The sequence below is a fragment of the Epinephelus fuscoguttatus genome, linkage group LG19, assembly GCF_011397635.1.
Source record: "Epinephelus fuscoguttatus linkage group LG19, E.fuscoguttatus.final_Chr_v1".
Classification (NCBI taxonomy): Eukaryota; Metazoa; Chordata; class Actinopteri; order Perciformes; family Serranidae; genus Epinephelus; species Epinephelus fuscoguttatus.
Genome location: NC_064770.1, coordinates 24651990 through 24679635, shown reverse-complemented (window position 1 = coordinate 24679635; position 27646 = coordinate 24651990). Strand labels below are relative to the sequence as shown.

Genomic DNA, 27646 nt, shown 5'->3' with positions numbered 1-27646 from the left:
CGAGGAATGTTCCCAGCACCTTGTTGGAATTAAGGCAGTTCTGAGGGCAAAGGGGGGTCCAACCTGGTGCTAGCGAGGTGTACCTAATAAAGTGGCCGGTGAGTGTAAGTGCTGCCCAGCAGGCTTCATTTATGGGACTGAAATGTGTCTCAGCCTGTTCTACAATGAGGAACTGAATTGTTTTTAGGGCAAAGTGCACAGCCTGAAAGCCAGAATTCAGGAAAAATTCCCAATGTTAGGGAACGGTATGACGTCATTTCCTCAATCCGTGCCACACGCTTAATAGTCCGTCTTGATTCTTATTTTGTTTTATTTCTTTAATCCGCCGAGTAAAAATTTCCTTCTAGAAAAAAAACCACAACTCCAACGCATTTTTCCTGCTTATATTCTCTGACTTTTCAACCTGGATTACCAGCTTCCTGTTTCGAGGACGGTGTGGTTTCTGTGGGCGTGTCATCCCGGCGCACCGGATGCACCATCTGGTGGCGGTGGCTAACTTCAGTTTTTTTTTTCCTCAGGGGTGGTGGCCGCTGTTTTGCTTCATAGCTTCCCGATCAGCCCACGAAAGCATGGGAATGTTGCGAGGGAATTTCTGAGTAAACTTGTTCTAAAGTGCTAAATAAGTTACCGTAAGTTCCCCCCACGAGCTGTTCCACACCCCACGAGCTCCGCAGCACCACCGAAAGCCGTTAGCGAAGCGCTGTTGGGACATTTCAGCGGCGATCAACTCCGGACAAAGGAAAAGAGACTTGTGAGCTAACGTTAGCTGGCTCCCGGGCTAACTTAGCATTCCTCTAGCTGCGGCGCAATGCAGGCCATAAAGTGTGTCGTTGTCGGAGACGGGTAAGTTAACGTAATCGAGCTGAATATCACTTTATGCTCCCCACATTACATTTATATTAAGCAACGAAGTGTAACGTTAGCTTAAAAATGCTGTCACAAGACTAGCTAACGTTAAAGCCTTTTGCTTCAGTCTTTTCTTAACGGGTAAAGTTAGCTAACAAGCTTCAACTTTAACTACCTGTTTACGCTACACTGCTATTAAGTTAACTTTTAGCCTTTTGACTACACGAGTCGTTCGCCTGTAATTATATGCAGTGTTATTGATATGGTAAACATTGCAAAATAGCTAGTGTGGCTAATCTGTGACTTAAAGTGTTTTCCTCACTCTTGGGTGAGTCAGACATCACAGGGCAGTTCACCCATCCCTCCCAACCAGTTTAAGATTGAGTTTGGCAACATTTACTTAACAATGGAGAAATCTCAGGAGTTAAGCAGCTTGTTTGTGTGTTGGTGTTAGTTGCTGTGTAATGCACTGCTGTGTTCAGCATGGGGCGGCTGTCTTTAAAGTACAGTCGGTAGGTTTCTGTCGGCAACAGATTGGTAAATGATTACAGCATGAGCTGTGACTGACTTTTATATGTGTAACAATATGTGGGAGGTAAACATTGGATACTCATAACTTCTAGTGCAGGGTGTGGTGGATACCACAGCAGCAGAGTCATTGATGGGCCCATGACTGCGTCTAATTTATGATTTTCGATTTCGACTAAGGGGAAGCTTTCACTAGAAGTGGTTTGACACTTTAGTTTCATGTTTGGCAGACACACTTCCTCTAGTAGTCTTCTTGTACGTACATGCAAGCCTGTCCTCCCAAAGTGAGGGTTCACTTACCAGTAACTGTTTTTGACTTGGAGGCTTGAGTAAAGCTTAATGGAGTGGTCAACTAATCAATTAGGAGATTGACAGTAAGGTACAGAGGGTAGAGGTTTTATTACAAGAAAAAAAATGACAAAAGCGCACCAGTGCCAGACTCTCAAATGTGAATATTTGCTGGTTATTGTTTACTTATTTGCACAATAATAAGAAAATACAAGATATATAGATACATAAAGATATAGTACCAGAGAGGACGGAAGCCTGATTATTTTTTAACCTTTATTTAATCAGAAAAATCTGTTTGACTGTCCTGGCCGAGACAGGCAGCAACATAAGTTACAGACAGACAACGTAGAACAAAAATACATAATAAAAATGCTCTAAAACAAGCAATTTAAGTCACAAAATAAGATTACTACAAAGAAAAGCCAATTATGTCAATATATACTAGAAATTAACCATAACAACACATGAAAACAAAGACAGGCTAAGGCACACTGTGACATTCACATAAAGAAGTTTGTGTACAAAAATCTTGCAACAGTGCTGGCTCATTCAAAGTCCTCCTCATTTAAATAACAAAACAACCATACATTACTCATCAAAATGAAACAAAATAAGCTGCAAACAAGAATCACATAGCACAAAAATATCTCTACACATGAAAAAGAAACAGTAAAAGAGGAAGAACTGCAACAACAGAAAAAGAAACCTAAAATAAGAAGATATAAATAACCAGTATAAGTAACATGCCAAAAGATTCAAAAATGAAGTGAGAAATGTCTTATGATGTGACCTAAAAGCTGACAATTCCAGCGACATTTTCAATGAATCCCGTAAGACAATTCGACAGTAGGGTAAATGGAAACCAAGTAGTTTCTTAGTGGTTTCTTTTTTAAGATAGCAAACTATAGGGATGAGCAAGTACACCATTATCTGTATCTGTATCTGTGTCTGTTCTTGGAATGGGTGTATACCAGAAGTAAAGTTTAAATCAGTAGTGGGTTGGGCCTAATCGGAAGTTGTTATTTTGAGCCTGAAATTTATATGGATTGATTACCTCGAGAAAGGTATTTATAGAATAGCCTCAAAATTAAGATTCAGGTCATTTTTTTTTATCACAAGAGTAAGAGATTTTCCTATCAGGAGTACAAATAATGACACATTTACTTCTATGATACACGTAATTGTAACAAGTACATTGTTTGTACTGGTTTCATCCAAGTATTCGGCTCAACCCTAGTAAACTGAACAGGCTGTCTCTGGGCTCTGGAACGCACGTTGGACAAACATGGATCTGTGTCTTAAGAAAAGTATGATGGACATTTTCCACTACTTCCTGACATTTTTGTTGAGTCAGATAATTGAGACATGAATTGACAAAAGAGTTGCAGCAGTGAACTGTGAAACTGTATACTGTGGTATGAAAATTGATGGTTATCACACTGTGTACGTTTGCTTATCTACTGTATTGAGAAAAAAGCCACGTCACGGGAATCTCACCTGTGCCTGCATCTCATTTCCTCGTTGACTGCCCGTCAGTGTTTTTACACATACTTCCATTATAACAAGCATTGGTTCAACCTCCCGAAAACTTCTGATTTCAGTGTCTTAAAGCTACAGTTTGTAACTTTTATGAACTTTCTGTCATAGTTGCTGAGATTACTCTATTCTGAAAGAAGTACATGAGACAGATAGTCCATTAAATAAGTCATGTCCCTCCTCCCCTACTGCTTCTAATGGCTTTCACTCAGATCTGCTGCAGCACACCGAAACAATCAGAGCCAAGGAGTCTCTATTGCAGCTGTCAGTCATCATCATGTCAACGCTGATCATATTTGAATCAAGATTCTGTCACTGCATTGCCTGTTTCTCGTCTCAGATGTTTCCTAAACATATTTTAGTGTACTGTTTAGCTGTAAAATAAGAAGTTGTGACCAAGCCGCCATGTTGGAAACTGTCAACAGTAATAATAATAATAGTGTAGGAGACTGCTAATGTACCAGAAATTCTCATATCATTGCAACTCTTAACTGATGATAGTAATAGCTAGTTGCAACTCTTCTGTCGTCCAGTTGTACAAAAGAGGAAACATATCAGTTCATACCAAGAACGCCTTGTTGCATGCCTGTTGTTTTATTGAAGGGAGTGACAATATAAATACAAATAAAGTCTTTTTTCCTCTTCTCCTCCCCTCCAGAGCTGTGGGTAAGACCTGCCTGCTCATCAGCTACACCACCAATGCCTTTCCTGGAGAGTACATCCCCACAGTGTGAGTATCCGAGACTGCAGACCTGATTTATTTATTTATGTCAGACTGGAAGTCGATGGACGCCAGCAGTCAATCACTCGTCTCCACCCTTGTTTCCTATACAGTCCCTGCACGATTGAATTGACATCTTGATCCTACTCTTTAGATGAAAGCGTGGTAGCTCGCAGAACAGGTTACAGCCACTGCTGACGGTAACTTATCATAACAAAGATTCAGGGAAATGGTGTTACAGGAAGTTGGGAGGAAAACACACACCATATCTAATTCTAGGTCGGCTATGGACCCAGTGTTGTGCTGCATCATTGTCAGCGTGACATGGACTGGCTCCGCAGCAGGCAGTTGATAAACAAGATTTTAGCTCAGCAGGGCCAAATAATAAGCTATGAGTCATTTTCAGGAGGGAGCTGAAGGAGCAGAACGGAACAACAGATCAATCAAAAGCCTGTTTTTATTTCCTGTCACTCTTTATGCCAGTATTAATATTATATTTGTGTGTATGAATCCCGATGGGTTTAACTCACTCTCACATCATTACTTCTGTCAGGTTCGATAACTACTCGGCCAATGTTATGGTTGACGGGAAGCCGGTGAACCTGGGCCTATGGGATACAGCAGGACAAGAAGATTATGACAGACTCCGCCCACTTTCATACCCACAGACGGTACGATAGCCAGACAATGCTGTATTATATTTCACTTATTGTGATTCTCTTTGATGTGCGGTGTTTGCCTTGTAGTATATTCTGATGACTGTGGCGCTGTTACATAATCCGTTTGGAAAGTTTGGGAGCCTTGAATGAATAAGGAAGTCAAAGGGAAAGAAAAACACCACACCTTTGAGCAACATGGACACAGGAGGGTTTTTGCTTCTACTGTTCTTAACAGGAAATGATTATTACAGGCTCTGATTGCCTTGTTTTCCTTGTCTTCCCAGGATGTGTTTCTCATCTGCTTTTCGCTTGTGAGTCCTGCCTCCTTTGAAAACGTCCGTGCCAAGGTGAGTTGATGCAGGCGCCAGGGGAGATTTCGATCAGCCGCTAGTTTTTTTCCAGGGATGACTTAGATTTGTAAGGATTTGTTTTCACCCATAGCTGGAATTACTGGTTTCTGATGCAGTTATTGGCTGGGTAATCATTATCTGGTTTTACTGCCTCATTATTAAAATTTGAAGAGCATTTTTTTTGCAGAACCCAGAAGGACAAAAGCACTCTAATAATTTTGCCCTGTTGGGTTACATAGGTTCAAAACAGGGCCTTTAACTTCAAGTTATCCACATTTAAAATACAAAGTATTCCACGCTGCATGTCAATTGCACTGAGTTATTTACATTCCTGACGTTGACTGGCTCAGTGCAGCCAGCATTTAGCCACTTAGGCTGCATTCAGATCAACTGCAGCTTCATGTAAACAGACGCAGCTGTTCGTTCATTTGAATGGAGCTAGTGCCTACATGCAGCGCTGGTAGCTGTGCAAAAATGTTGAATCAGGCACAACATTTGCTGGCTTTCTAGCTGTAAACTCATCTGATATCCCTTGATTTGCAACTATCCGTTACTCAAATTGGACTACCAAGGTTGTGTCTTAGTGTGTCACTGGTATCCAGAAAAACACATACCCACCAACGCAGCCCCCTGTGCTGTTTCATTGCAGAGCTGTATTGGGTCTGAGCGCCAGCTCATTCGCCACTGCAGCAGAGACCGCTTTGTGAATATGAAATCTTTACAGACTCAATGAGATGCAGACTGAGATGGCTTCCAATAAATAATTAATGAGACATTGCAGTCTGATTGAGCTTCGAGTTTCGAGCCCTTTTACTTTAAGCCTTATTTATGCAGTGAAATTATCTGTTTGTTTGTTGTTTTTGTCTCTTGCTATGGCGGCAGAAAGAGACAAACCCTTCACTGTAATGGTGTGTATTGCTTATTAAGAGGAGTTTGTTCCTTATGAGACGATAGAGCACAAAATGCATCAATCCATTTATTTCCCACCAGAAGATTGTTGCCCAAAGTGCAGCCCGCAGGCCAGTGGTGGCTCTCGGAAACATTTTGTGCCGTCCCCGAGCATGATATGAAAGCCTGCATTATATTTTAATCATTTGCAGTCCAATTCAGCATGTACAATTTCAGTATTGTACATTTAATAGACTACTAGATGACTGCATCAGACTTCGCCACCCTAACAAGCATTTACCAGGTTAGGAATGACAGATTGTAGGAAGCTACTGGTTGCACCTCATGAGTGTTGCGGGAATTGTACTCTGTCATCAGTGCTAGTGCTTTTAGAGGAGGGAGAACTCAACTGCACTTTGCTGTGTGGCCCACAGTCATTTGCTGGCTCCCTAAATAAGCACTCAGTTGTCAACGCTGGCCATATACAAGGCATATACAATTATCTCCATACCTTTTAACCTTTTACTTTGAGAACTTGACTGAAAATGTCTTTGTATTATGCAATATCGCAGTATCTTTCGAAAGTTTTGTCTCTTTTTTTTGTTAAATGAATTACAGTCAAATTAATATTAGACAAAGGTAGAGAGGGAGAGAAAGTGAGAATGGGGGAAAAAAATGGAATTTATTCAAGAGGTGCTGAATTATTTGCATGATATTATGAATGTTGTTGACATGATTTCAGTATTTTATTTTTTAAATTTTTTACAGTCAATACCAGTGTATTGTGACAGCCCCATGTGATACATTACTAGAAAAAATATGGCAGTTATATCAGACTTGATACGGTGTAGTAGAGCGCGGCTGGGGCTGCATTTTCCTGACCGAACCTAACCCGAGTTATAACCGAGCCCGGCCCAAACACAACAGATTTTCTGATTTTTTTTTTAGTTCGAACTTGACCTGAGCTTGACACAGTTTGTTACCTGACAAAGTTATTGTTATCATGGCTACCGCTTGACTCTTAACTAAGTGTGTAAATGACCACCAAAAAGCTGCTGTTATCCAAATCTTGCCCAAATCATCGTCCCGTCGGGCTCGGGTCGGGTATCCACACTCTGCTGTGCAGCCTGTATTTTTAAAGAAGGATTGAAGTGACAGTTGCTGGGGCATAAAACCTATGATCTGTTGATCTTTACAAATCAAGACTTGAAATGCAAAGTCTAATCAAACTGTGGGTTGGAGAAGCTTGACACACCGAGAAGGGAGTCATAGTTAATGATGAACCCACAGGATCCTTTTATCCTCTGACTCTACCGAGCGTTGTAGCGTCTCTCGGCTCATTGTTTTGGTTTTCTGTCCCATCGCTTCACTGTATTGGTTCACTCTCAGCTTCACTCTTGTGCTGTCATGCCCTCTCCTAAAGATGATGGTTTGAATGCACCCCGTGGTCATTCTAGAAATTGCATGTTCAAGACCGATTTGGAAAGTTACACCTCTAACCTCTCAATGTTGTGCTGTCTGTGCAGTGGTACCCTGAGGTGAGACACCATTGTCCCAACACTCCGATCATTCTGGTGGGTACCAAGCTGGATCTGAGAGATGACAAGGACACCATAGAGAAGCTTAAGGAGAAGAAACTCTCTCCAATTACATATCCTCAAGGACTTGCGATGGCCAAAGAGATTGGTAATTGGAGTTTTATCTGACTTGTTTTTGTTTTTTTAAATTATTTAAAGAAAACAAATATTTGATGTACGGTTTCCTCAGGTTCCGTCAAGTACCTGGAGTGCTCAGCCCTGACTCAACGTGGCCTTAAAACTGTGTTCGACGAGGCCATCCGGGCCGTCCTCTGCCCTCAACCCGTCAAGAAGAAGGGGAAGAAGTGCTCTCTCCTCTAAGACTTCCTCCACTGGAACGGTTACAGGGGAACATGGCCGCTAGTGGTGAGGGGGTGGCTAAAGACACAGGAGAAACACACCAGTATACACACAGAAACCATGTACTTCAGATTCTTTCCTTCCATAAGTGTAGCTACAGCAGTTCTACCAACCGTTTCCATGACAAATTTGACATAGTGTCAGATTTAGGAGAAAGGGTTGGAAGATTATAGACCCTAGTTCTTTTCCCAACAACATATACTGTATAGACAAGACTATGAAATTCTTGAGGCCTTCTAAAATGGATTGGATGTTTTGTAAAAAAAAAAAAAAAAAAATGGACCGTGGAATGTTTTCAATTTGTTCTTCCACTGGTTGTCGACCTTTTTTTGTTTACAGTCTTGGTTGTTTGTTTTGAGTGAAAGAAATATTGCCAAATACATCCTGCAGACGTGCTGTATTTTAAAAAGAAAACCTTTTGTTCTGTTGTCTCGAACCTTCGAAACCTTCAACATACAGCTGACCATTTGCTGTCGTGTGCTGCTGTTTGTTCAGCTCCATGATCGATGGCATTTTGTTCATTTTCACTTTGCGACGGCAGTCATCGCACTGTCACCGAGGAACTTGAAGTAACCACCTGTGAAGTTCTTTTCGCCTCAGATTACTGTTGTGCACCATAAATCTCTTTACCAGTCAGTTTTCAGTCCTAGCACACAAATCATGTTAATTCATGCTCATGGATTAAATGACGCCTGAGACGTACTGAAAACTCCTCTGACACCAACTGTGCTATTAAACCCTGACAAATCTAAATGATCCAGTATTTTATGTGTTTGACTCCAATCGGACCGGTCAAGTTTATGGTATTTTTCCTTTTTCCTCTTCGCAATATTTCCCTCGTGTCTCTCAACTGTGTAGCTGCCCAGGAGTGCAACGCTGAGAACTTTATTAGCTATTGGATTAGAACGGTTTAGGTGTTTTGGTGGCGGGAACAAGAGCACCTTTAATGCTCTGTGGGCATTTATCCGAAACCTTTTGTGCAGCACATTTTGATTCTTAATAGCATCACTACTGGCTAAGCAATGTCACTAAGAAGAGCATCAAAGCCTGCTAATAACAGTAACAAAGCTACTGTCGGTTATGGTGTAGTATACAGTGTACTCATCTTTTTGTTATAATCATGTGATTTGACTGTTTTGTATCTTTCTTCACAGAAGTTACACTTCACTCACTGTATTGTCAAACTAACACTATGAATATCCTTTTGTTTTATTACCTCTACAGTTAACGCTACCTTAATCTTCCCTACAAGCCTAGCTTTTTGTAATTAATGCTGATAGCATGTATGTGCAACATATACTGAAAACTAAGATTAGAAATCGCAACAGTTATATTTTTTGCCTATTTACGAAATGTATTTGAACTACTAGATCAGGGGTTAAGTACATGTTGCTCATCTGTATTGTATTCAGACATCAAGCTGTGCTTTAATTCAAGCCAATGTTGTGACTCTTTAGTTTTATGGATAAAAAGCTATTGTCACTTTTTGAAAAAGCCAATAAATTCAAGTAAAACAGACTCTGCTCTGCCTCTTTGTTGGACAGCTCAGACAGTTTTCCCTTCATGCAACACTTGTACTATCGACTAGAGATGCACCGATCCAGCTTTTTCAGTTTCGATACTGATCCCAATACTGTGGCTTTAAGTATCAGCCGGTAACCGATACCAATCCGATACCACGGTTGACCTAAAAAGCTATACCTTTACATGTAGAACAGAGAAGACTAGAGGCATCAGGCATTGATGACTACACAGTTGTTTCCTAAGATAAAATGAAACAGATTAATCTACATCTACATCTTGTAACTCTTGAGACAAGTGTTTGCTCACTTTCTCGTATATTTCCGATAGTGTGGTCTCGGAAAAATATTTGCTTGACGGCAAATTGTACCGTGGCTTCACGTGATCCAGTAAACTGGGGCTCCATTTGGTGATGTTTTTGTAGATGCTTTATTGAATTGGTAGTATTATACTTCGCTCCATGATGTATCCCATAGCTCACATCACAATAGATTTAAAAGAAAAGGATCGCCTCAGGTATAGGGTTGCATTTTCCGATACCTGATCCATCCATATTGATGATATCGGGGCCGATATTCGATCCAGATATCGGATCTGTGCGTCCCTACCATTGACTGAATCCTGCTTCAAGTAAGGGGGGTAAACTCATTTTAGTTCGTGGACCACATGCATCCCAATTTGATCACAAGTGGGCCGCACCATTAAAACCATTGCATAATAACCATGACATAACAATGCCTCCAAACCTTCCCTGTCCTTGTAGTGTAAAGGAGTACATCCTGAAAACTTTCTCAGTGAATGAACATCCCCATTTACAAACTAGTGCAATTTCAACATGTCTGTTCTTCCCTTTTCACTTTACTCAAAGTTGTAACAGTTGTTCATTTTTTTCCATACACGTCCACTCCTGTGTTGTAACGCTGGCGTCAGCAAGCTAAACTGGAAGCAAGTGAGGAAGCAGGTCAAGTTATCCCCTGCCTTACAAACCATTGATAGACCTTGTGACAGTGCTTGAGCAACAGGGTTCCACTAATGGTGCTTGTGAGATAGAGGTCTGCAGGTCCTTAAAATTTTATAAATAGTAGGCCTTAAAAGTTGGTCTAAGTGGTCTTAAACTTGAAAGTATGAGGTCTTAATTGCCAGAAAATTTTTTTATGTAATTTAATCTATCCACCTTTCAGTTTCTTTTAATCAAAATGAGTCAGACTTTCCTGCATCAAAGTCCAAATTTCTGATGTTACAAATCTTTAACCCTTCCACTGAACCTGTCATTTTTTTCACTTAATACTTGCACTTGTCTGCTGGCAAAATATTGGATTAACCTACCTCATTCAAATAACCATATTCCTACCTAAAACTTACCTCTGCACAGGAATGTGTATATACAACTAACCTTTTTACTTTTCTGCAATGCTTGAGTAAGAAAGATTTGTCCAAAAATCAGACTTAAAGGCATTAAATTTAAGTGTCTGGTTACTGGAGACACTCTGCATACAATAATTTTGACCTGAAGCTGCTGTATATATATATTTTTTTACAATATTCACTAAATTTAAATGACAATTAACATTGTCATTTTACATGAAATAGGATACTCCCTGTTTAACAATTGCATCAACAGTGCATCACTATCAGGTGTGCAAACTCCTAGTGGGCCAGATTGGACCCTGGGCAAATAGGGAGGCTTTGGGTTAAATTTTAGTCACAGAAACTGTTGACACTTTTTCAAATCATGATTTGGTTAGCTATGTGATCAAACCCCTTGTAAAAGCCTGTTTATATATGCTTAAATACTTCTCATTTTTCATCATTGTAACCATGGATTTAAAGACCTAATTATAGTAATAAAACAGAAGACTAGATCTATGGTTTAAGACTGGAATTCAGCCACAGAACATAACAGGAAATATCCAGTCAGTTTCCATTTTATTAGACACATTTGTAAAATCTAATGTGATCCAATACAACAGCTCAGCCATCAATTCTACCTTCACAAAGATATTACCGTTCAGTTTGGATTGAAACTGTCAGAGGTATTAATTCAGTTTTAAGTTTATTATTGAGACTGCAGTTTGCAGTGGTGTTGAACTGCTTTAATTTAGGTGTTCTTAATGTAGGGGATATTAGAAACACATTGCAATAATGCAGTACAGTACAGCTACACCACTGACTACAGCCTGAATAATGAACAGTAACACAGTTTAACAAATTTAGCACTATAATCTCCCTAAATGTAAAATTAAAATGACATGTCTTTATTGATCCCCAGTGGGAAATTAGGTAATTACTGGCAGATCTGTTATACTGGATTGCTCTTACAGTGGCTAGGGAATGTTCATGTATTCATATATTAGACATCTGAAATTTTCCACGACAGTTGAGCAGGTTTGAGGCTCTGATCTGGCAAAGCAATTCTGGCAACTCTGGTGACAGATCTCAGGTAAGCCAAAATACAAGCTTCACTTGGGATAGTTGTGTGCTTTCATGGTGTGCACATAAATAATAGCTCTCACGAGGGAAGGAAACATCTGAAATAATTTTTATTACAACATAAATGAACACCTGACAAGGTCATGTCAACGTAACTGAAAATTCATAAACCCACAAGGTTTTTATACTGCATTTGGCACAGATTCAAACTCTGAAATCTTAAATTAATTTACCATCAGTCTTCATACAAAAACATTTTTACAATCTTTGTAAATCTTCTCATCTTTCATTCGCTCCTTTGCTTCGACCAAACACTGGTTTCAGTCTTGTTGCTGTGGCTCAGGACTCAGCAAATCGCAACAATGTCCCAGATGTTGTAGATATGCTGTGGAGAAAACAAAGGCTTTATTCAGTACATTAAGATGTAACGAGCAGCATAGGATTCCCCAACAGCCTGGGATGAGTAATAAGTCAACTTGGTCAGTCACTGGTGGATATGGTTAAAAAACAACAGCTGCATGGAGCTATGATTTTAAGCAGTTATAGCTGTCTTGTCCTTTAAAAAAAATCCATATTGCAGGGATCAAGCAGGCTGGTTTTTGAAGGTTTTTACAACCACATATTTTAACACCAGTGAGCAAGCATCTAGCCTGAGGGTTGTTCAAGCAAGTAACAAAACCCTCAATTACTGAACTGAGAGCAGCTGCACTAAGTACCTGCCCTCTTCATTTGACAGATAGGTAAACTCTGACCTACTGCAAAACCAACTCAAATTAAAAACACTTTAAAGAAACAGCAACCTGTACACAAGCAAATATTACCTTTCTACCAGCTCTGCACCAACAATATCACTGATGTGGTATTTCATGTGGAATTTCACATGTGTGGTTGTTTTCCGCTCCTCCAGCTCTGCCTTTAAGACTTCACTATATTTGGACTTCTTCACCATGCCGAGCACTGCTTTACGACCTAACAGGAAAAGCGGTAAGCTGGTTAGAAAACAAACACTCCTCCGTTTAGCAAGGCACCATCAAATATCTTTTGAAATGAGAAATTTACATGTGAAGCAAAGTATTGTTGAGACTGTTTGTTGTAACACACACCTTGTATTAAGTATTTGGTGAATTTGCCAGAGTTGGGAATGGAAAGCCACCAGCTGCCTGCGTCCCTCACTGTCAGGACCCCTGACTTCACCAGCTGCCTGGAGGGTGAGAACAGGAAGCATGTGCGGATGTTTGAAATTTGAAATGTTGGAAGTAAAAATAAAACATGATAGATTGTCTTTCATACGTTATCTCAGAGTCTGTGAAAAGGAACTCCTTGAGCATCCTCTCTTTGCTGAAGCTCAGCTCTGTGCAAGGTGACAACAATTTCTCCAAGAACTTCTCCACTGTTGCCCGTGTCGCTCTGCCCTCCTCTCCTGCCAGCACTTTGGCCTTGTAATCGGAAGCAAAAACCAGCCCGAAAGCGTCTGCATCGAACCCGAGCTGGAACATCAGCAGCTCTCCTCGTTCCCGCAGCTTATTCTGTGGACCACAAGAAGGGCAGTGGGTTGTAGTTTCACATTTCCACCGACGCACATGAACTTCCTGTCACTGATGAGTCTTACCAGCTCCTTGTCCACCAAAGTCTTGTCATTGTGTATGCTGTAGAGTTGGTGCTTAAGAACAATTTGAGGCAAGGCATCATTGAAGAGCTTCCTGGGGAACAGTGTCATGAGGTACTTAAGGCTGGATCTGATGTCAGTTGGTCCTTTGGGGCAAAACAGTAAATGCAAAGTAAATTTTACATGTGTTAGTGACATTTATACAACTTTTTTTATGGGCATCTTAGCAGCCACACCTACCATCTCCATCACTGATATCCCCAAACTTTGTAGTCTCATGTCTTCTTTTCTTCACCATGAAAGTGTCTGAAATCAGAGCCCGTTTTCTGTTCATACCTGGAGGAGGAAACATGGTAGATAACAAAACCTGTTTACCCTGACAGCTGCTTTCCTCATGCTGACTCAACTGAAATACACAGAGCCCATGAATTTGCAATATTGGCTATCGGGAAATACATCTCCTCACTTACAAATGTTTGCTGAATGAAACCGTTAACAAGGTAATAAACAACAGTTTGTTCTCATTTTGTGGGACACTGGCGTTTTGGTATAAGGACGAACAAGTGTCAAATTTAGTTAGCTAGTTAGCACCGGCAAAAACTTCACGTTAGCTCTACTTTTGAAGAAACGAACTACAAGCTAGTTTAGTTGTTCACCCAAATTATGGTTTTGAGAATAAAATAAATCTGTCATATTGAATTTGTGAACACATTTTGATGGGACACAAACACAATTAGCCACTATGTTCATTCACTTGGTGCTGTCTTTCTTGTTAGCCAAGCTAAAGCAGCTAGCTAACCTACCTAACGCTACTCTGTGAGTACGCTGAACATATAAGCAAATACTTGACCTGTCAAACTAGTTCAAACGCTTACCTGATAACTACTAATAGCAGTTATATTAGTATTCATGTCGCTTCGGTCCCGTTCAATACAACTGCTCAAAGCTCAATGGGACAACCTAAATATAAACCGGAAGTGTCGCTGATACCGGAAATGACGTCGGCTTTGTTAGCTTATGATGCTAGTTAGCTACCCAGCTAGCGAGACAAGTACATTTTATATTTTCTTTCTTACCTTTTACGCAATGATCAGAAAAGATGGTGTAACATAGGATAGTCGTTTTTACACAACGTCCGATTTATAATATTAACCGACAGGACATTGACAGAAACGTAACGTTAGCTTTACGCTACGTGAGCTTGGTTTGTTGTGTATGCTGGCTAAGGTACGTTCACGTAGGGTTTTCATCTATTACTGGTAATCTAGTTTTAGTTGTAATAAAGTATCTTTTATTACGGCAAGGTAACGCACATTGCCAAAGCTAAGTACAGCTATTTTAGGCACCCTTTGTTCACCTAACATGCAACACATGCTGTGTACAGTAACGTTAAGTGTGTGTTTACAGATTGCAAACACACACTTACTGTACGCAGCATGTAAAACAAACATCATCTTTACATTATGACATTGTCTTTATCCACATACACACACTATAGACAGTCATTTAGACAGGTCATGGTGTGATGTGCTCAGCTGTGGTGCATTTAAATAAGAAACTGCTAATCTCATGCAAGAACACATGCACAAGTGAATAGACAGGTAACCTTAAGGGGAACACCACCTAATTTAAGAATTATAATATGTCATTTCCATTGCCAAGGAAAGCTCAGATGATATTTGATACTCTCTCTCAAAACCAAACCAGAGAAGGAAGTCTCAAACTTGTGATGTCATAGGGTATTAACTCTGGGGCTGCTCTGAAGACAGTGACTGGGAGCCTGATTTTGTGGACCCACAAAATGTTTGTTTTCTTTTTGATACTCAAATGATCTTTATTCTAGTGTAATGTACTTAGTTGTGAAACAGAAAATGTGCCATTATACTCATAACATTCCTCTGAGTGCTCTCTGCAACCCTTTTTTACACAGCGAGGCATGTAATGCAACAGTGTTGGCCTCTAGTTTGACATATAACATCCACATCAGCAGCGATTTCTAAACAACAATGTCATTAACGTGGCAACAACAATCGTTTACCATCCCAGTTATATGTTGGCTGATCTTGTCCTCTGCTCAGAGGGTAAGGAGCTTCCAGACCTCATTGTTTTCCCAATTTGTGGACTCATTAGCTGCTGTTCTTCTTTGAGTCAGCTGCTAACTGCTATCAGCTACCTTTAAAACCTCCTATGGTGGGTCACATGCATAACATGTCAAAAAAATGTTACACCCATGCCACCTATGACTCCATAGGTAGTTTTGGAGCTGTTACTACCTCCGATGCTGCTTGAAAGGTGAGACAACTCTGCCCTTATACAGGACGGCAAGGCGGCATAAAGGCGTGAAATTCCTGCCTTTAACAGACGGTGTCATCCAGAACATTTTTCTCAGTTCATTGTCTGTGGAGCAGCTCCAGAGTTTCTACACAATGACATCACACGTGTGTTTTAGCACTCTAGTTTTTGGATTTGGGAGAGATATGTTCATTTTTACTAATATTTTTGGACTGTCTCAGACGATAGGAGTAAAATGTATGGATTTTGAAAATTGGTGAAGTTCCCCTTTAAAGACTAGTATACTCTGAGCATCTATTATGTTCAACATGAAGCATAAAAAACAAAAATAAAAGGTACTATATACACTATACACAAATAGTGGGTAGGGTCACATGTCAGATGCACTTTTAGCAGCATAAAAGAAAAAGGTTTGCACTGTCTTTTCAGTGACAGCACAAGTGATGGGGGCCTTAGCAGAGCAAGACAATCAAGAAGATATAAACAGTCATCTCTGTCATGAGTTTGTGTCATTGCACTTTTCTCCATTAGGTAGAAATGGACCAGCACAGATCCCAAAGTCCCAGGTCCAGATACCAGAATTCTCATTCAGCGCACAAAAGACAGAGGGATGGAAATGGAAGACATCACAGTGAGAATAAATACTCCAGACCAAACTATCACCAGCATCACTTTCAGCCAACTCCTGGGCAAAACCCACCCAGCTCTCGGGGTTTGAGCACCAGAAGGGAGCTATATGAAAGAGACTTTCCTGTGTACAAACAGCCCATCGAAGTTGGATGTTTCTCCCTCGACTCTGAGCGTAGATTCTTCAATGACAGGAGGCAGATGAGATATTATGTGGAACCTGACAGAAGTCCTAATTTTGACCTGAGAGATGGCTACAAGGACCGCTTTACAAAGAGAGACGATTGTGTGAAGGAAAAGCTTGATCACATCCTACGCTGGATCTTGGCCAACAGGTCGAAGCTCAGCTCGAGGGCGACCGCAGCCTCATCATGGTAAATGTAATCAAAAGTTTTTGTTCTTCACATTCAGGGTAACACTTCCAGGTCAGATAGATACTCACTTGTGATCGTCACCTCTCACCTCAACTTTCCTGTTGGACGCATATTCTTTGATCAACCTCTGCTCTGCCCAGTGCTCTAGATGTTGAATTTGTGACATGGCGTGGTCATCTGACCAAGCTGCTGACCACTCCCTATGAGACAAAGGAGGGTTGGTTGCTGGCAGTCACCAGGTTCAGAGGCACGCTTTACATCAGTGAAGTGGAAACAGAAGCTGCCCGTAGGGAACGAGAGAACCGCACTGAGAGACATGAAGAGATGATGTACTGGGGATACAAGTTTGAGCAATACACATGTGCAGGTAGGTAGGTTTATACAACTTTCTTTCAGATCTCAAATCATATAAAGGTACTTAAAGTGATGAGCACTTGTATGAATGATAACGCCTCATATTCGTCCACTTCCTGTAGATAGCGCCCACAGTTTACCTGACCCAGGCGGAGTGGTCAACACCAATGAAGCCTTCTGTACGGTGGTGCAAACTCGGCTTGCAGATCACAGACTTCTGTTCTCCGGTGAGGTTGACTGCCGGGATAAAGATCCCAAAGCTCCAGCTCCTCCTGCATGCTACGTGGAGCTGAAGACATCTGCGGAGATCTGCACCCCCAAACAGCGCAGCAACTTTCACAGGTAGATGCTGAAACCGCGAAACATCACATCTTTTATTTTTTCTTTGATTTTTTTTTTCCCCCAAGTCTGAGCTGTTTTAAAGTTCCCTCATTTTGGTGGTCCTCAGGTTCAAACTGCTGAAGTGGTGGGCCCAGTCTTTTCTCCCTGGAGTCCCCCGGGTTGTGGCAGGTTTTCGGGATCATGAAGGAGTGGTTGTCGCCGTGGAGACTTTTCCCATCTCAAAGATTTCACATATCATCAAGGTATGGTAAAGCTGTTTGCAAGGATAAACAACTGGTCATCAAAAACATATCCGAACACTGAGAAATCTGTTTTGAAATCTGTCTAAGTAGAAGTTATTGGATTTGAATAAATAAAACATTAACTCAAAATATTCTGTTTCATCTGGACAGAATGAGCACAACTGCTGGAAGCCGACAGTGTGTATGAACTTCTGCTGTGAGTTCCTGTCTTTTGTGAAGCAAATCGCCACTGAAGACAATCCAAGGTGAGTTGCAGTGACAGACTATGTTGCTAACCTTTCTTTAATTTTAAGTAAACAGATTTTATAAATCAGCATTGTTTCCCTCTCAGTGTGGTGTACCTGTTCTCCTGGGAGCCCCACAGAGATGTGACCTACTCCGTCCACAGGGACTCCCAGTATTCCTTCCTGCCACACTGGTATGTGGACGGGATGAGCAGTGGTGAAGACTCACACCAGCAGTCCTAATTTACAACCAACCTACTGGGACTGTCAGTTCAAACCTCCAATGGAGGATTATTAACCAAAGTACGTTGGAATTTTAGATGTTTACAGTTTTACAGTCTCTTTTTGTATCACTGATCATCTCCACGCGATTCTCTGGTGCTTTTTCTTTTTTTTGTTGTTGTTGTTGTTAAGCAGTAAGAACTGCAGCATCTTTTTCATCTTGCATGTGGTGAATTGAAATAAAACAGCAGGTAAGCACCATTTAATATTGTTTCTCACACTTTATTGTTATAATAATAATAATTCAAACCCCAACCAGTGGTTTGTTAATTGAAACAAAGTTAGAAAGCAATGTGTTTAAAACACTGTGATGTAAATAAATGAAGATAACTTAAAGCAAATATTGTGTCCACAGATACAAAGTTTCTTTCATGTAAACTGTTCCGTTCAAAACATTGGTAGTATTTTATTACGGTCCTTAACAATTTCAAAAAGGAATGCGCATAATAAATAATTATTACCATACAGCTACGTTTGAAAAAAACAAGATGTCATTGTGAGATAAAAGTTATGAATGTGCACTGTGTCATCTAGTAATTATTGCCTTTGTCGTTATTTTATAATGAATAATGACACATTCACCAGCTTTCAGCTCCTCAACTATTAAATGAGGTTCATGCTGTCCCTTTGCCTCACCTGAGTTAGTGATATTTTCTTTGTGCAGAGGTTTCTGCTTTTTCACACACTGTATATCACCAGCTTTTGCAGTTTTCTCGCAGCAGTTTCAATTTTTCTGCCGTACTGGTAGGAGTGGTGGGGAAAAAAATCACTACAGCCTAGTGGTGATATTTTGTAGACCAACATTATATCGATACACAGATGGCAAGTATAATTTTTCAAATATAAATTATTACTATTGCAAATTAAACTTTTGGCAGCATGCTAGAATAATGAAATCAATTGCTTTCTCCGTCAACTGGATACATTTTGCTGCAGTAAAAAAGATTGAAGTGAGATGAACAGACTGGAAACTTCATCTTAAAAGAGAAAACAGATGTTGACAAAGTTTTCTTTTTGGGGACATGATTGGTAGGTGAAAAAATGTAAGAAAAAATTTCAAATATATTTTATCGCAAAGCATTTAAAACCATAGTAATATTGTTTTGTTATTGTATCAGTCTCTGGTGATTCTCACCCCCACTTACTGGCCATGTATTGTTAACATAAAGCCACCTGAGGCCCTTCTGTGTGGAGTCTACATGATCTCCCCTTAGTGTGGGTTTTTTTCTGGGTACTCCAGCTTCCTCCCACAGTACAAAGACATGCAGGGTAACTGGTGACACATTTAAATTGCCTGTAGGTGTGAGTGTGAGCATGAATGGCTGTCTGTTTCTATGTCTCAACCCTGTGATAGTCTGGCAGTTTGTACAGGGTGTACCCTGCCTCTTGCCTAAAGCCAGATGGGATAGGCTTCAGCCACATTTTAGAAAATGAATGAATGAATTTAATAAGGAACATTAGCCATCATAATTAATTTTGTAGCTGCCATGGGTGTACAATTTGTGGGGGGAATGCAGGGGAATTGTCCCCCTTAATATTTGCAGCATGCATTTATCCCCCTTGATAAAAACATGACAGCTGAGGGCTTTATTTTAAAGACACTTATACCATATATTGGTTGAGAAAAAGCACAAATTGGTGCATAAAAAAATCACCAGAATGCAAAAAAAATTAAGTGTTTGACACCAAAAACTTTCTGGTCTCTCTTTACGCAGGTATATAATTCACTGACACTCAAATATATGGTGTAACTGAGAACAGGAAGTGTGTGAGACAGCAAAAAGGTCTGAAACCTAACAGTGGAGGAGCTCATCTGGTAAATAACGTCATTTCTATTGTCATTAAGTTGACAGTATCCTTACTACTCGCACCTTGGTTACACAAATTAATACAACAAACAGACAAAATGATTTTCTACATGTGATGTTACACAGTAATATTGAGAGCAGCACCTCTGGTAATAATTAAAACTCACGTTAACGGCTTGAACAACTAGTCCAACAGCAACCAAAGAAGTGAATCAAGTGTCAGTGAGGTTTAAAGGTGAAAGTCAGCAGAAACGTCCGTTCAATAAATCAGAAAAAAGAGCACGGTGATAAACAAATACTGTAAATTAATGCAAAACCCTGAATAACCAACACTACTAACAGGACACTGTAAGACAAATGTTCATACTGACCAATACAGTCGTAAAGACAGTTGACAATTAAGAGCATTGTGAGTTTAAGAACAGTCATCACGGCGTTTACATGAGTTCATAGTACAGTTTTCAGATATAATTAAGAGGCACTTAGCACCTACTGCAGTATTTACACACATGTACGTTCTACTCTCAAACTGTATTGCCACCCACTTATTCCATTTATATTAAATTCATTTTCAGTTAATATATTATAACTGTTAAAACCAAGACCTTGCTGAGCTTGACACAAAAGTCTATAAATGAATAAATGAATGGGAGCTCTCCTCCCTTTCACCATCAATATCATTATTATTATTACTGCTGATGTGTGTGTAGTGATGACATCACAAGTCAGAATATTAAAAAACATTAATCTGGCAAAAATGTCATGAGGTTTCTATCAAACTGAGTTAAATTCACAGTTAAAACATAAGACAGTGTGTGAAGAATGGTCCAGTATCTTAAGTCAAGGCAATACCAGAGTAGGCAGCTCAACTTACTGGTGTCATCATTTCCATTAGACCCCTAATGTCGAAGGAAAAGTTCCACAATTTAGGAACAAAGAGTGTTCACTTTTTTGCTGATATTTCGATGAGAGGATTGATACAAATTATGGTTTTAATCAAAGTGCAATCAATTTCCCTAAATGTCATATGATGTCAACTTTCCCTTCACAAAATAGTGTGATGTGTTCCCACACTAATTTTAAAATCTCAGCTGGTGACATCACTTAGAGCATCTCAACAGAGATTCACCAGTGGAGGAAATCAAGGCCAGTCTGCACAAATGGAACCATTTAAAGACCCAGTGAAATGAAAAAGTAATTTCCCAGTTTTAATCCTTTACCTCAGTGTTAATTGATCACTACATGCCAAATATATGTTAAAAAAAATCATAAACCCAGTCTCTTTTCCTTCCCAGGGGTGATAAGGAAACTTTGGGCGAGACTTTGGACTAGCTAGCTACAGTGGTAATATAAAAGAGCACTTCACTGTTTGTGGGTTGGAATCGTGGACTGTAACAATAGTGGACGTAGGCACCATAATGTCACCTACTGGTTTGTGGACTCCAGTTTTAAGCCTCAAGTTCGGCATTTCGGTAGTCACCATTTTGGTTTTTCTTTGGAGCCAGAAATGACCATATTTGGGCGAGAGGCTGGCACCGTGGAGGACCGCAGGGTGGATCTAAATGAGAAGCCAAGAACACTGTCACTCAAAGCAGCCTGGCCTTAATTATGCGTAACTTTAAGCCTTAATGAAATGTTGGTGACTTATATAGATATTCACTCCTGAACAGTTGTCATGGACAGGAACGTTAGCAACAGAGACCAAAACTGTTTTTGTACCAGGCTGTAAACATGTTTACCCCTGCTGTAAAAGTGGGCATTGTAACATTGGGGTCTATGGGGACTGACTGGCTTCTGGAGCCAGCCCCAAGTGGCCATTCGAAGAATTGCAGTTTTTAGCACTTCCACCTCTGCTTCATTTTTCAGCCCTGGAAGTTGATTCTGATAGTTAACAGAGGGATATGAAGAAAAATAGGAAGAAATGTGTGTTTGGTTCTCTGTGGACAAAACGGCTAAGGTCTATTTATTCATCTCGCCAATAGGCCGCTATAGCTCTGTTTCACGCTAAACTCTAAGCCTGCCTTTACTTTTAAGCAGTCAAATCAAATGTGAATCCCTCTTGAAACTGTACACCAGTGTTGTAGCACTTGGAATCGGTCTTTGTCTTGAGACCTCTTTCTAAAGTTCTCAGTTGTTTAAGACATTTCTGCATATTTACTTGGTCTTGTCTCAGCCTCAGGCGAAGAGGACTTGGAATTTTATCAAAGGTAATATCATCAAATTTCTCGGGCAAGACCACAACTGCAGGTACATCACTTAATTGCTTTTGCATAAAAACAAAAGTTGAATAAAGGTGGTTGAGTTCAGCTTTCAGATCAATTTGAGGAGTGCCTATCATGTTTCACAGTATATCCCAAGTGTGTCCTGCAGTGTGGAGCTTGCACTGGTCTAGCCCTGGTCTTGTGTTGATCACAATACACTGGTCTTGGTCATGACTTGGTCTCAGCCCCTTAGAGTCTTGGTCTTGTGTTGGTCTCACTACACTCAGGTCTTGGTCATGACTTGGTCTCAGTTTAGGTGGTCTTACAACACTGCTGTACCCTGCCCAAATATTCTGCTTCACTGTGAAATAACTTCCACTTCACTGGGACTTTAAAGGTTAAAAAAGAGGTTATTATTACGAGTCTGGTTTTGGTGTATTTTTTGGGCAAGCGTGGGAATCTGTGGTCCTAAAAGGCACCTGTCCCATTTCTTATTTTGGTGACTGAAACAATACCTGGCATTAACAAATCATTAGCAGCCACTGATACGACCTACAGATGATGAGTGTACTAATGCCGTACTGTATTCAAGTAGGCGTGTGTTCAGTGCTTCAGCTTCTTGTTCAGGCCCATGACCTTGAAGGTAGCAGCAGTGATCTTCTCGTACACGACAAACATGAGGGCAGCCGTCAGCACCGTCTGTAGCAGCTTGGCCTCCAGGCCTTTATACAACCCGAGAACACCATACCCCCTGTAATGAAGGGAACAGGTGTGTGTTAATGATGAGCCAGTATAACATCTTCACCAGTGTGCTCTGTGTCGGTGAATGTGTTCGTGGCTGTACTCACTTGATTCTGTCCATTAGCAGAGAGAAAATGTTTGAGAGGCTTCCAATCAATCCGCCCTTGCCGTCACCTTTGTACTGGCCGAACTGATGAGAAAGCATGAAGCAGCAGGTTAATTATAATCCTTGAGATTTGATGAGAGATCTGAGATTGAATATCTGACAGTGTCATAAGATCTTGAAGACATGACAGACAATATAAATGTGACAATAAAAATAGTACAGCACCAGGCTTATCTGTCTACAGTGACTAAGTTTTCAGACCTCTTGGAAAAGCAAACAAATGGGTGACATTTTACGTAAGATATTATTTACCCTCAGGATGGCCTGAACTGTCTGAAGAGGATACGTCGCTGTTGTAGCGATGGCCTTGGCAATGGCTCCAATGAGAAAGATCTCTGCTGAGGATATCTGTGGTAGGAGACAAAGATTTAACCCACTCATACCCAGTATTTTCATTAGTTGTTAGAGTAGTACCTGTGTTTAATGTCTTACTCTTTTGATCAAAAATGACCTGAAGCTAGATTTCTGGGATTGTTGTATGTAAATAGTTCAAATAAATAGTAAATATAGCAACTTCCGATCAACTCGTATCAATTTTAGGCTTCAAATAACAACTTCCATTTCAGTCCCACGCAGTTTCAATTTGAACTGAAATGTAGTATTCAACACAGTGCTGTCTTTCTGGTGTCTTCTTACCTTCTTCCCTCCCCTGCCTGCCCTCCTCTTCATGGCCTCATAAAACATGAACTGTACAGCCGGGTTGACAACGAGGATGAGCGAGGGCAGAGTGCCGTTCCACAGAGTTCCCACTCCCTCATTGGCTATGATCTGTGAAAAAGCATCTGAGAGGGAAAGCCAAAACACAGCAGGGTTTTTAAAACTGCACAGTGACAACAAAACAAGCATACTATAAAACAGATATATATCACACACCAAAGATGCCCTTGTACTGGGTCTGATGGAGATCTTCATTCCTGAACTTTACTCCCTGCAGCTTCAGTCGAGTGTTGACCACCCACATGGGAGTGGTCGTAATCACATTCACCACCCCTGCAGGAACAACAGATCGTCACTGTTAGAGGTACCACATGGCTTTTTTGACCTCTGGTAGCTCACATTCATCAATATCGAAAAAAAATATACAACAATACAGTTTTAAAAATGTCAACATGTTTATTTCTTTTCAAGAAAACTCCACAAGGCACCTTTAAGTCCTTCACTCAACACCTTCAATACTTGATCGTTTCCATCGGATCACAAATAACCACTCGTTTGGCCATGCTTACCTGCTACGACCCCCATGAGCAGGTCTTTGCCAGGTCTGGACTTCCCAGGACCAGATGCCATCAGCTTCTTCAGCGTGTTGAAGGTGTAGAAGTAGACAAAGTTGGAGCAGCAGAGGCTGGAAATGACTGGTAACCAGCCTCTGTACAGAGACTGACTGGGAGAAGTGGCAAAGAGTCAGACTTAGAGAACCAGCAGATATTACGTTACAGAAGCTAAAAACAGGAATTATTGGCAGTGTCAATCAATCATCTGGTAAAATGAATGTTTCAGCTCTAGTTTATGCAGATTTTACTGATCAGAAATGTCTGCTGTAATTACATTGCAGTTGTACTTTACTCAGTTCAAATTAAATCATAAACCAGCAGAGAACTACACTTACAGGCCTTCTTCCTTTGCTATCTCAGCCAAGATGACGGGGGTTGACTTTGACTTTCTCTTCTCATCCACTGAAAAGCAAACAAAAATGAGAAAAGTCAGTGAACAGGTCCCCTGATCTGAGTGAATGTATTAGAGCAACTACACCAAGATCAGTTTACTGGTGTTTTCTGCAGCTCTGAAGAACCTCTTAAGTCTAAATAAATAGCTCATGTGATGCCATCAGGGTAGGGATGTGAATCAAAAACAAGTTCCAGTTGAGATCCGGTTCTAAATTGTCCGATCCATCTTAATCGTATGCTTCTGAGTTCATCGATTCCTTTTATCTAGGCTGGCATCTTTTTTTCTTAGAGTTACGCATTGCAAAGCAAACTCATGCATCTACGCTGCTGGAAACCTGCAACAAGAAAGAGTCATGGCAGAGAGGAAGAAACGGTCCAAAGTGTGGCTTCATTACTCGAAGAAAGATGTCAATAGTGCTGCTTGCAATGTCTGCAAAATGATAAAACATATGTGTCTATGCAACGTGGGTTTAAATTCCAGGAATGCCATGTATCTGACACTCTACGCACAAGTTCTAAGCAGCATGTCTGTTACAGATTGGAAATAACCTGTTATAATAACATTAGTGCCACGCAGGCAGGCTCAGCAATTCATTTCATCGACTAGGAAAACCTGAATGAAACTGAATGCTGTGCAAATATTTTCTCATTTTATCCACTTGAGACAATGCTGAAAAACTTTGTAGGTCCCCCCCCCCCCCACACACACACAGAAAATTGACCTGGATGAATCAATAACATCCTATCAATTCCCATCCTTATATCAGGGTTATGGCTTGGCTTAAGCTTCAAATTTACAACAGAAACTCTGAGTAACAAGCCTGTCAGGGCCCCAAGACTCTGGGACGATCTGCCATTTGAATTTTCTTGAGTTTAAGTTCATTTAAACCATCTTTTCTTTCCCCTGTTTTTATACACCAAAGTGTTTTAATCAGTTCTTTTGAAAGTTGTTGTTTCCATGTCTTGTCTGCTTTAATTATTGACATGTAAAGCATGTTGTACCTCTGATTTGAAAAGCACTTTATAATTAAAGATCATTATTATTATTGTTATAACAAACCAGGCACACACCAGAATGTTAACAAGGCATGGACGCTCTCAACCCAGCTCACATTTGCATATGGGGCCCCTGTAAGTAGTCAATGCGTTGAAAACTAGGGTCTATGTGGGACTGTCCATGGGTACCATATTGGCCCCATGTCAATTACCCACATCAATGGCTTTACCCAAAGGGGCCCCACATGGTTATGCTCTGACTACCTTGGTACAGAGCGGGTATAGGCCCAAAATGGGCATCTTATATCGGCACGTTATCGGTATCAGCCAATATTGGCTTTAAAATGAACTACCAGAATCGGCTGTCATGCTTTTTCTTAATTTGCACAATGAATATTACATACATTCAAAAGTATTGTATATCATGTCTTTATCTGCTGGTGGGCCATCACTTTAAGAGTATGCACGGATAATATGATGTTAATTCCACTACAGAAGACACTTGATGATCACTAAATTAGGTAGGGAAAAAAGTGGGTATATCAATATCAATATGGTTATCAGTCAAATGAGTTGTTACATATCGACATATCGGATATCGGGAGAAAATCCATTATCGTGCCTTCCTGATATCCTCACAAGAAACTCGTCCACCTCTGTTGAGAGTTGCTGCTATCAGGTAACCTCTGTCCAAGATGATAAGACCTCCAACTCACCCTGCAGTCTGCTCTTGGCTGTGTCCAAAGGGAAGAAGACGGTCATGGCTGTCACACTCCCCTAAAACACAATGCATTGTCATGAAACTAAAATATATACACTAAACAAAATGACAGAAGGCTCAGTCACTCCGCATGTTCTGTCTCTTCAGTAGCAGCAGTGCAAACATCAAACTAGTAAAATAAAAAGCAGGCTCATCCACATTAATGTTTGACACCTGCTTTATTGCTCTCATTGATCTCTGCTCACCATTGCACCTGCCACAGCGTGAACCAGCGTCTCGTAAGACAGAAGGCCGACAGCCGAGCCCCCGTTGCCCGACATCTCTGCAGCCTCTCCCGGTCAGACCACGCACACACAGACACCGGAAAGTAACCGCGGAGACACCCGAGGAGAGGTAGCCGGTGGTCGGTCTGGTTTTTCTGGCAGCGGAAGTGTTTGAGGAACAACAGGAACTGTCACAGCTCAGACTTCATGGTGTCTTCAAGGCTACAGGCGGCCAGAAAGAAGTGCGGAGAGAAAAGTGTCGAGCGATGTTTCCTCCCAGTCTCCATTCATTGGTTGAGCCGGGTTGACAACTTCTTCTTCTTCTGTAGCTTCTTCGTTTTCTTCTTCTTCTTCTACTGCTGGTTTTCAGCAACCCGGAAGGACGCATTACAGCCACCTACTGAAGTGGAGGGTGGATAGATAGATAGATAGATAGATAGATAGATAGATAGATAGATAGATAGATAGATAGATAGATAGATAGATATTGGTTATAACCAGCACTGCAAACAAATGGTTGGAGTGTAACTATTAAGCTATAGAGGACCATATATATTTATATATAGGACCATAAAGTTGTTGTTGTTGCTGCTATTGTTGTTGTTGTTGTTGTTGTTGGTGTTTTAGTTTGCTTGTCTTTCCAACTTTTTTTAATGCAGGGCTTTTACATGAAGAATGGAATATTTTTACAGTGTGGTATTTAAATGAAAGATTTTGCTTTTAACCTATTTAATTGTTGTTCAAAATAAAGTTTAAAAAAAACAAGAATTGAATCACCTTAAATAAAGTTTAAAAAAAACAAGAATTGAATCACCTATGTCTTCCTTATGCTCACATCCTCTACCAGAGGCCTGGGAATTTGAGGGCTCTGCGCAGTATCTCATCTGTTCATAGGATTGGACAGCATATATATATATATATATATATATATATATATGTGTGTGTGTGTGTGTGTGTGTGTGTGTGTGTGTATTTATATGTGTGTGTTTGCACTATCAATCTACAATCCTTTAAATGTCTAATGTGAACACCTTAT

The 27646-nt window shown here is 40.5% G+C and overlaps 4 protein-coding genes across 6 annotated transcripts; 2 read left to right on the top strand and 2 right to left on the bottom strand.

The window, feature by feature from the left end:
* Window positions 1-395: 395 nt before the first annotated feature.
* Window positions 396-9274, top strand: LOC125879037 (ras-related C3 botulinum toxin substrate 1-like). Its single transcript, XM_049560624.1, has 6 exons — window positions 396-843; window positions 3860-3931; window positions 4476-4593; window positions 4866-4928; window positions 7346-7505; window positions 7587-9274. The coding sequence occupies exons 1-6, from the start codon at window positions 809-811 to the stop codon at window positions 7715-7717; spliced, it is 579 nt and encodes a 192-aa protein (XP_049416581.1). The 5' UTR covers window positions 396-808; the 3' UTR covers window positions 7718-9274.
* Window positions 9275-11798: 2524 nt separating this feature from the next.
* On the bottom strand, window positions 11799-14306 carry stk19 (serine/threonine kinase 19). Its single transcript, XM_049560844.1, has 7 exons — window positions 14189-14306; window positions 13554-13649; window positions 13317-13459; window positions 12998-13233; window positions 12811-12908; window positions 12529-12676; window positions 11799-12092 (listed from the first exon to the last, which is right to left on the bottom strand). Exons 2-7 carry the CDS (start codon window positions 13645-13647, stop codon window positions 12047-12049), a joined length of 765 nt encoding a protein of 254 aa, XP_049416801.1. The 5' UTR covers window positions 13648-13649; window positions 14189-14306; the 3' UTR covers window positions 11799-12046.
* Window positions 14307-14312: 6 nt separating this feature from the next.
* Window positions 14313-18569, top strand: dxo (decapping exoribonuclease). 2 transcript variants are annotated; one of them, XM_049560841.1, is made up of 7 exons: window positions 14313-14540; window positions 16141-16606; window positions 16747-16973; window positions 17083-17302; window positions 17409-17544; window positions 17695-17789; window positions 17876-18569. In XM_049560841.1, exons 2-7 carry the CDS (start codon window positions 16143-16145, stop codon window positions 18009-18011), a joined length of 1278 nt encoding a protein of 425 aa, XP_049416798.1. In that variant the 5' UTR covers window positions 14313-14540; window positions 16141-16142; the 3' UTR covers window positions 18012-18569. The 2 variants fall into 2 exon arrangements, with proteins under 2 accessions (XP_049416798.1, XP_049416797.1); XM_049560840.1 differs by having other exon boundaries at window positions 14314-14540; window positions 16137-16606.
* Window positions 18252-26914, bottom strand: LOC125879178 (peroxisomal membrane protein PMP34). 2 transcript variants are annotated; one of them, XM_049560843.1, is made up of 10 exons: window positions 26593-26914; window positions 26343-26403; window positions 24573-24639; window positions 24193-24347; window positions 23840-23956; window positions 23603-23748; window positions 23219-23314; window positions 22908-22990; window positions 22642-22810; window positions 18252-21416 (listed from the first exon to the last, which is right to left on the bottom strand). In XM_049560843.1, exons 1-9 carry the CDS (start codon window positions 26665-26667, stop codon window positions 22663-22665), a joined length of 948 nt encoding a protein of 315 aa, XP_049416800.1. In that variant the 5' UTR covers window positions 26668-26914; the 3' UTR covers window positions 18252-21416; window positions 22642-22662. The 2 variants fall into 2 exon arrangements, with proteins under 2 accessions (XP_049416800.1, XP_049416799.1); XM_049560842.1 differs by having other exon boundaries at window positions 18252-22810; window positions 26593-26913.
* Between the last annotated feature and the right edge of the window lie 732 nt (window positions 26915-27646).

What these genes read in the sequence shown, in the direction of transcription:
- dxo (XM_049560840.1), top strand. An exon ending in CAGCGCAGCAACTTTCACAG is followed by an intron (nt 17,303 to 17,408) that starts GTAGATGCTGAA and finishes GGTGGTCCTCAG; the next exon opens with GTTCAAACTGCTGAAGTGGT. An exon ending in GCCACTGAAGACAATCCAAG is followed by an intron (nt 17,790 to 17,875) that starts GTGAGTTGCAGT and finishes TTTCCCTCTCAG; the next exon opens with TGTGGTGTACCTGTTCTCCT.
- stk19 (XM_049560844.1), bottom strand. Translation starts at nt 13,647, where the DNA reads ATGAACAGAAAACGGGCTCTGATTTCAGACACTTTCATGGTGAAGAAA. An exon ending in GGATATCAGTGATGGAGATG is followed by an intron (nt 13,460 to 13,553) that starts GTAGGTGTGGCT and finishes TTTGCCCCAAAG; the next exon opens with GACCAACTGACATCAGATCC. An exon ending in CACCAAATACTTAATACAAG is followed by an intron (nt 12,677 to 12,810) that starts GTGTGTGTTACA and finishes TTTTCCTGTTAG; the next exon opens with GTCGTAAAGCAGTGCTCGGC.
- LOC125879037 (XM_049560624.1), top strand. Translation starts at nt 809, where the DNA reads ATGCAGGCCATAAAGTGTGTCGTTGTCGGAGACGG. An exon ending in TGTGTCGTTGTCGGAGACGG is followed by an intron (nt 844 to 3,859) that starts GTAAGTTAACGT and finishes CCTCCCCTCCAG; the next exon opens with AGCTGTGGGTAAGACCTGCC. An exon ending in CACTTTCATACCCACAGACG is followed by an intron (nt 4,594 to 4,865) that starts GTACGATAGCCA and finishes TTGTCTTCCCAG; the next exon opens with GATGTGTTTCTCATCTGCTT.
- LOC125879178 (XM_049560843.1), bottom strand. Translation starts at nt 26,667, where the DNA reads ATGTCGGGCAACGGGGGCTCGGCTGTCGGCCTTCTGTCTTACGAGACG. An exon ending in ATAGCAAAGGAAGAAGGCCT is followed by an intron (nt 24,348 to 24,572) that starts GTAAGTGTAGTT and finishes CACTTCTCCCAG; the next exon opens with TCAGTCTCTGTACAGAGGCT. An exon ending in GCTCATGGGGGTCGTAGCAG is followed by an intron (nt 23,957 to 24,192) that starts GTAAGCATGGCC and finishes TTGTTCCTGCAG; the next exon opens with GGGTGGTGAATGTGATTACG.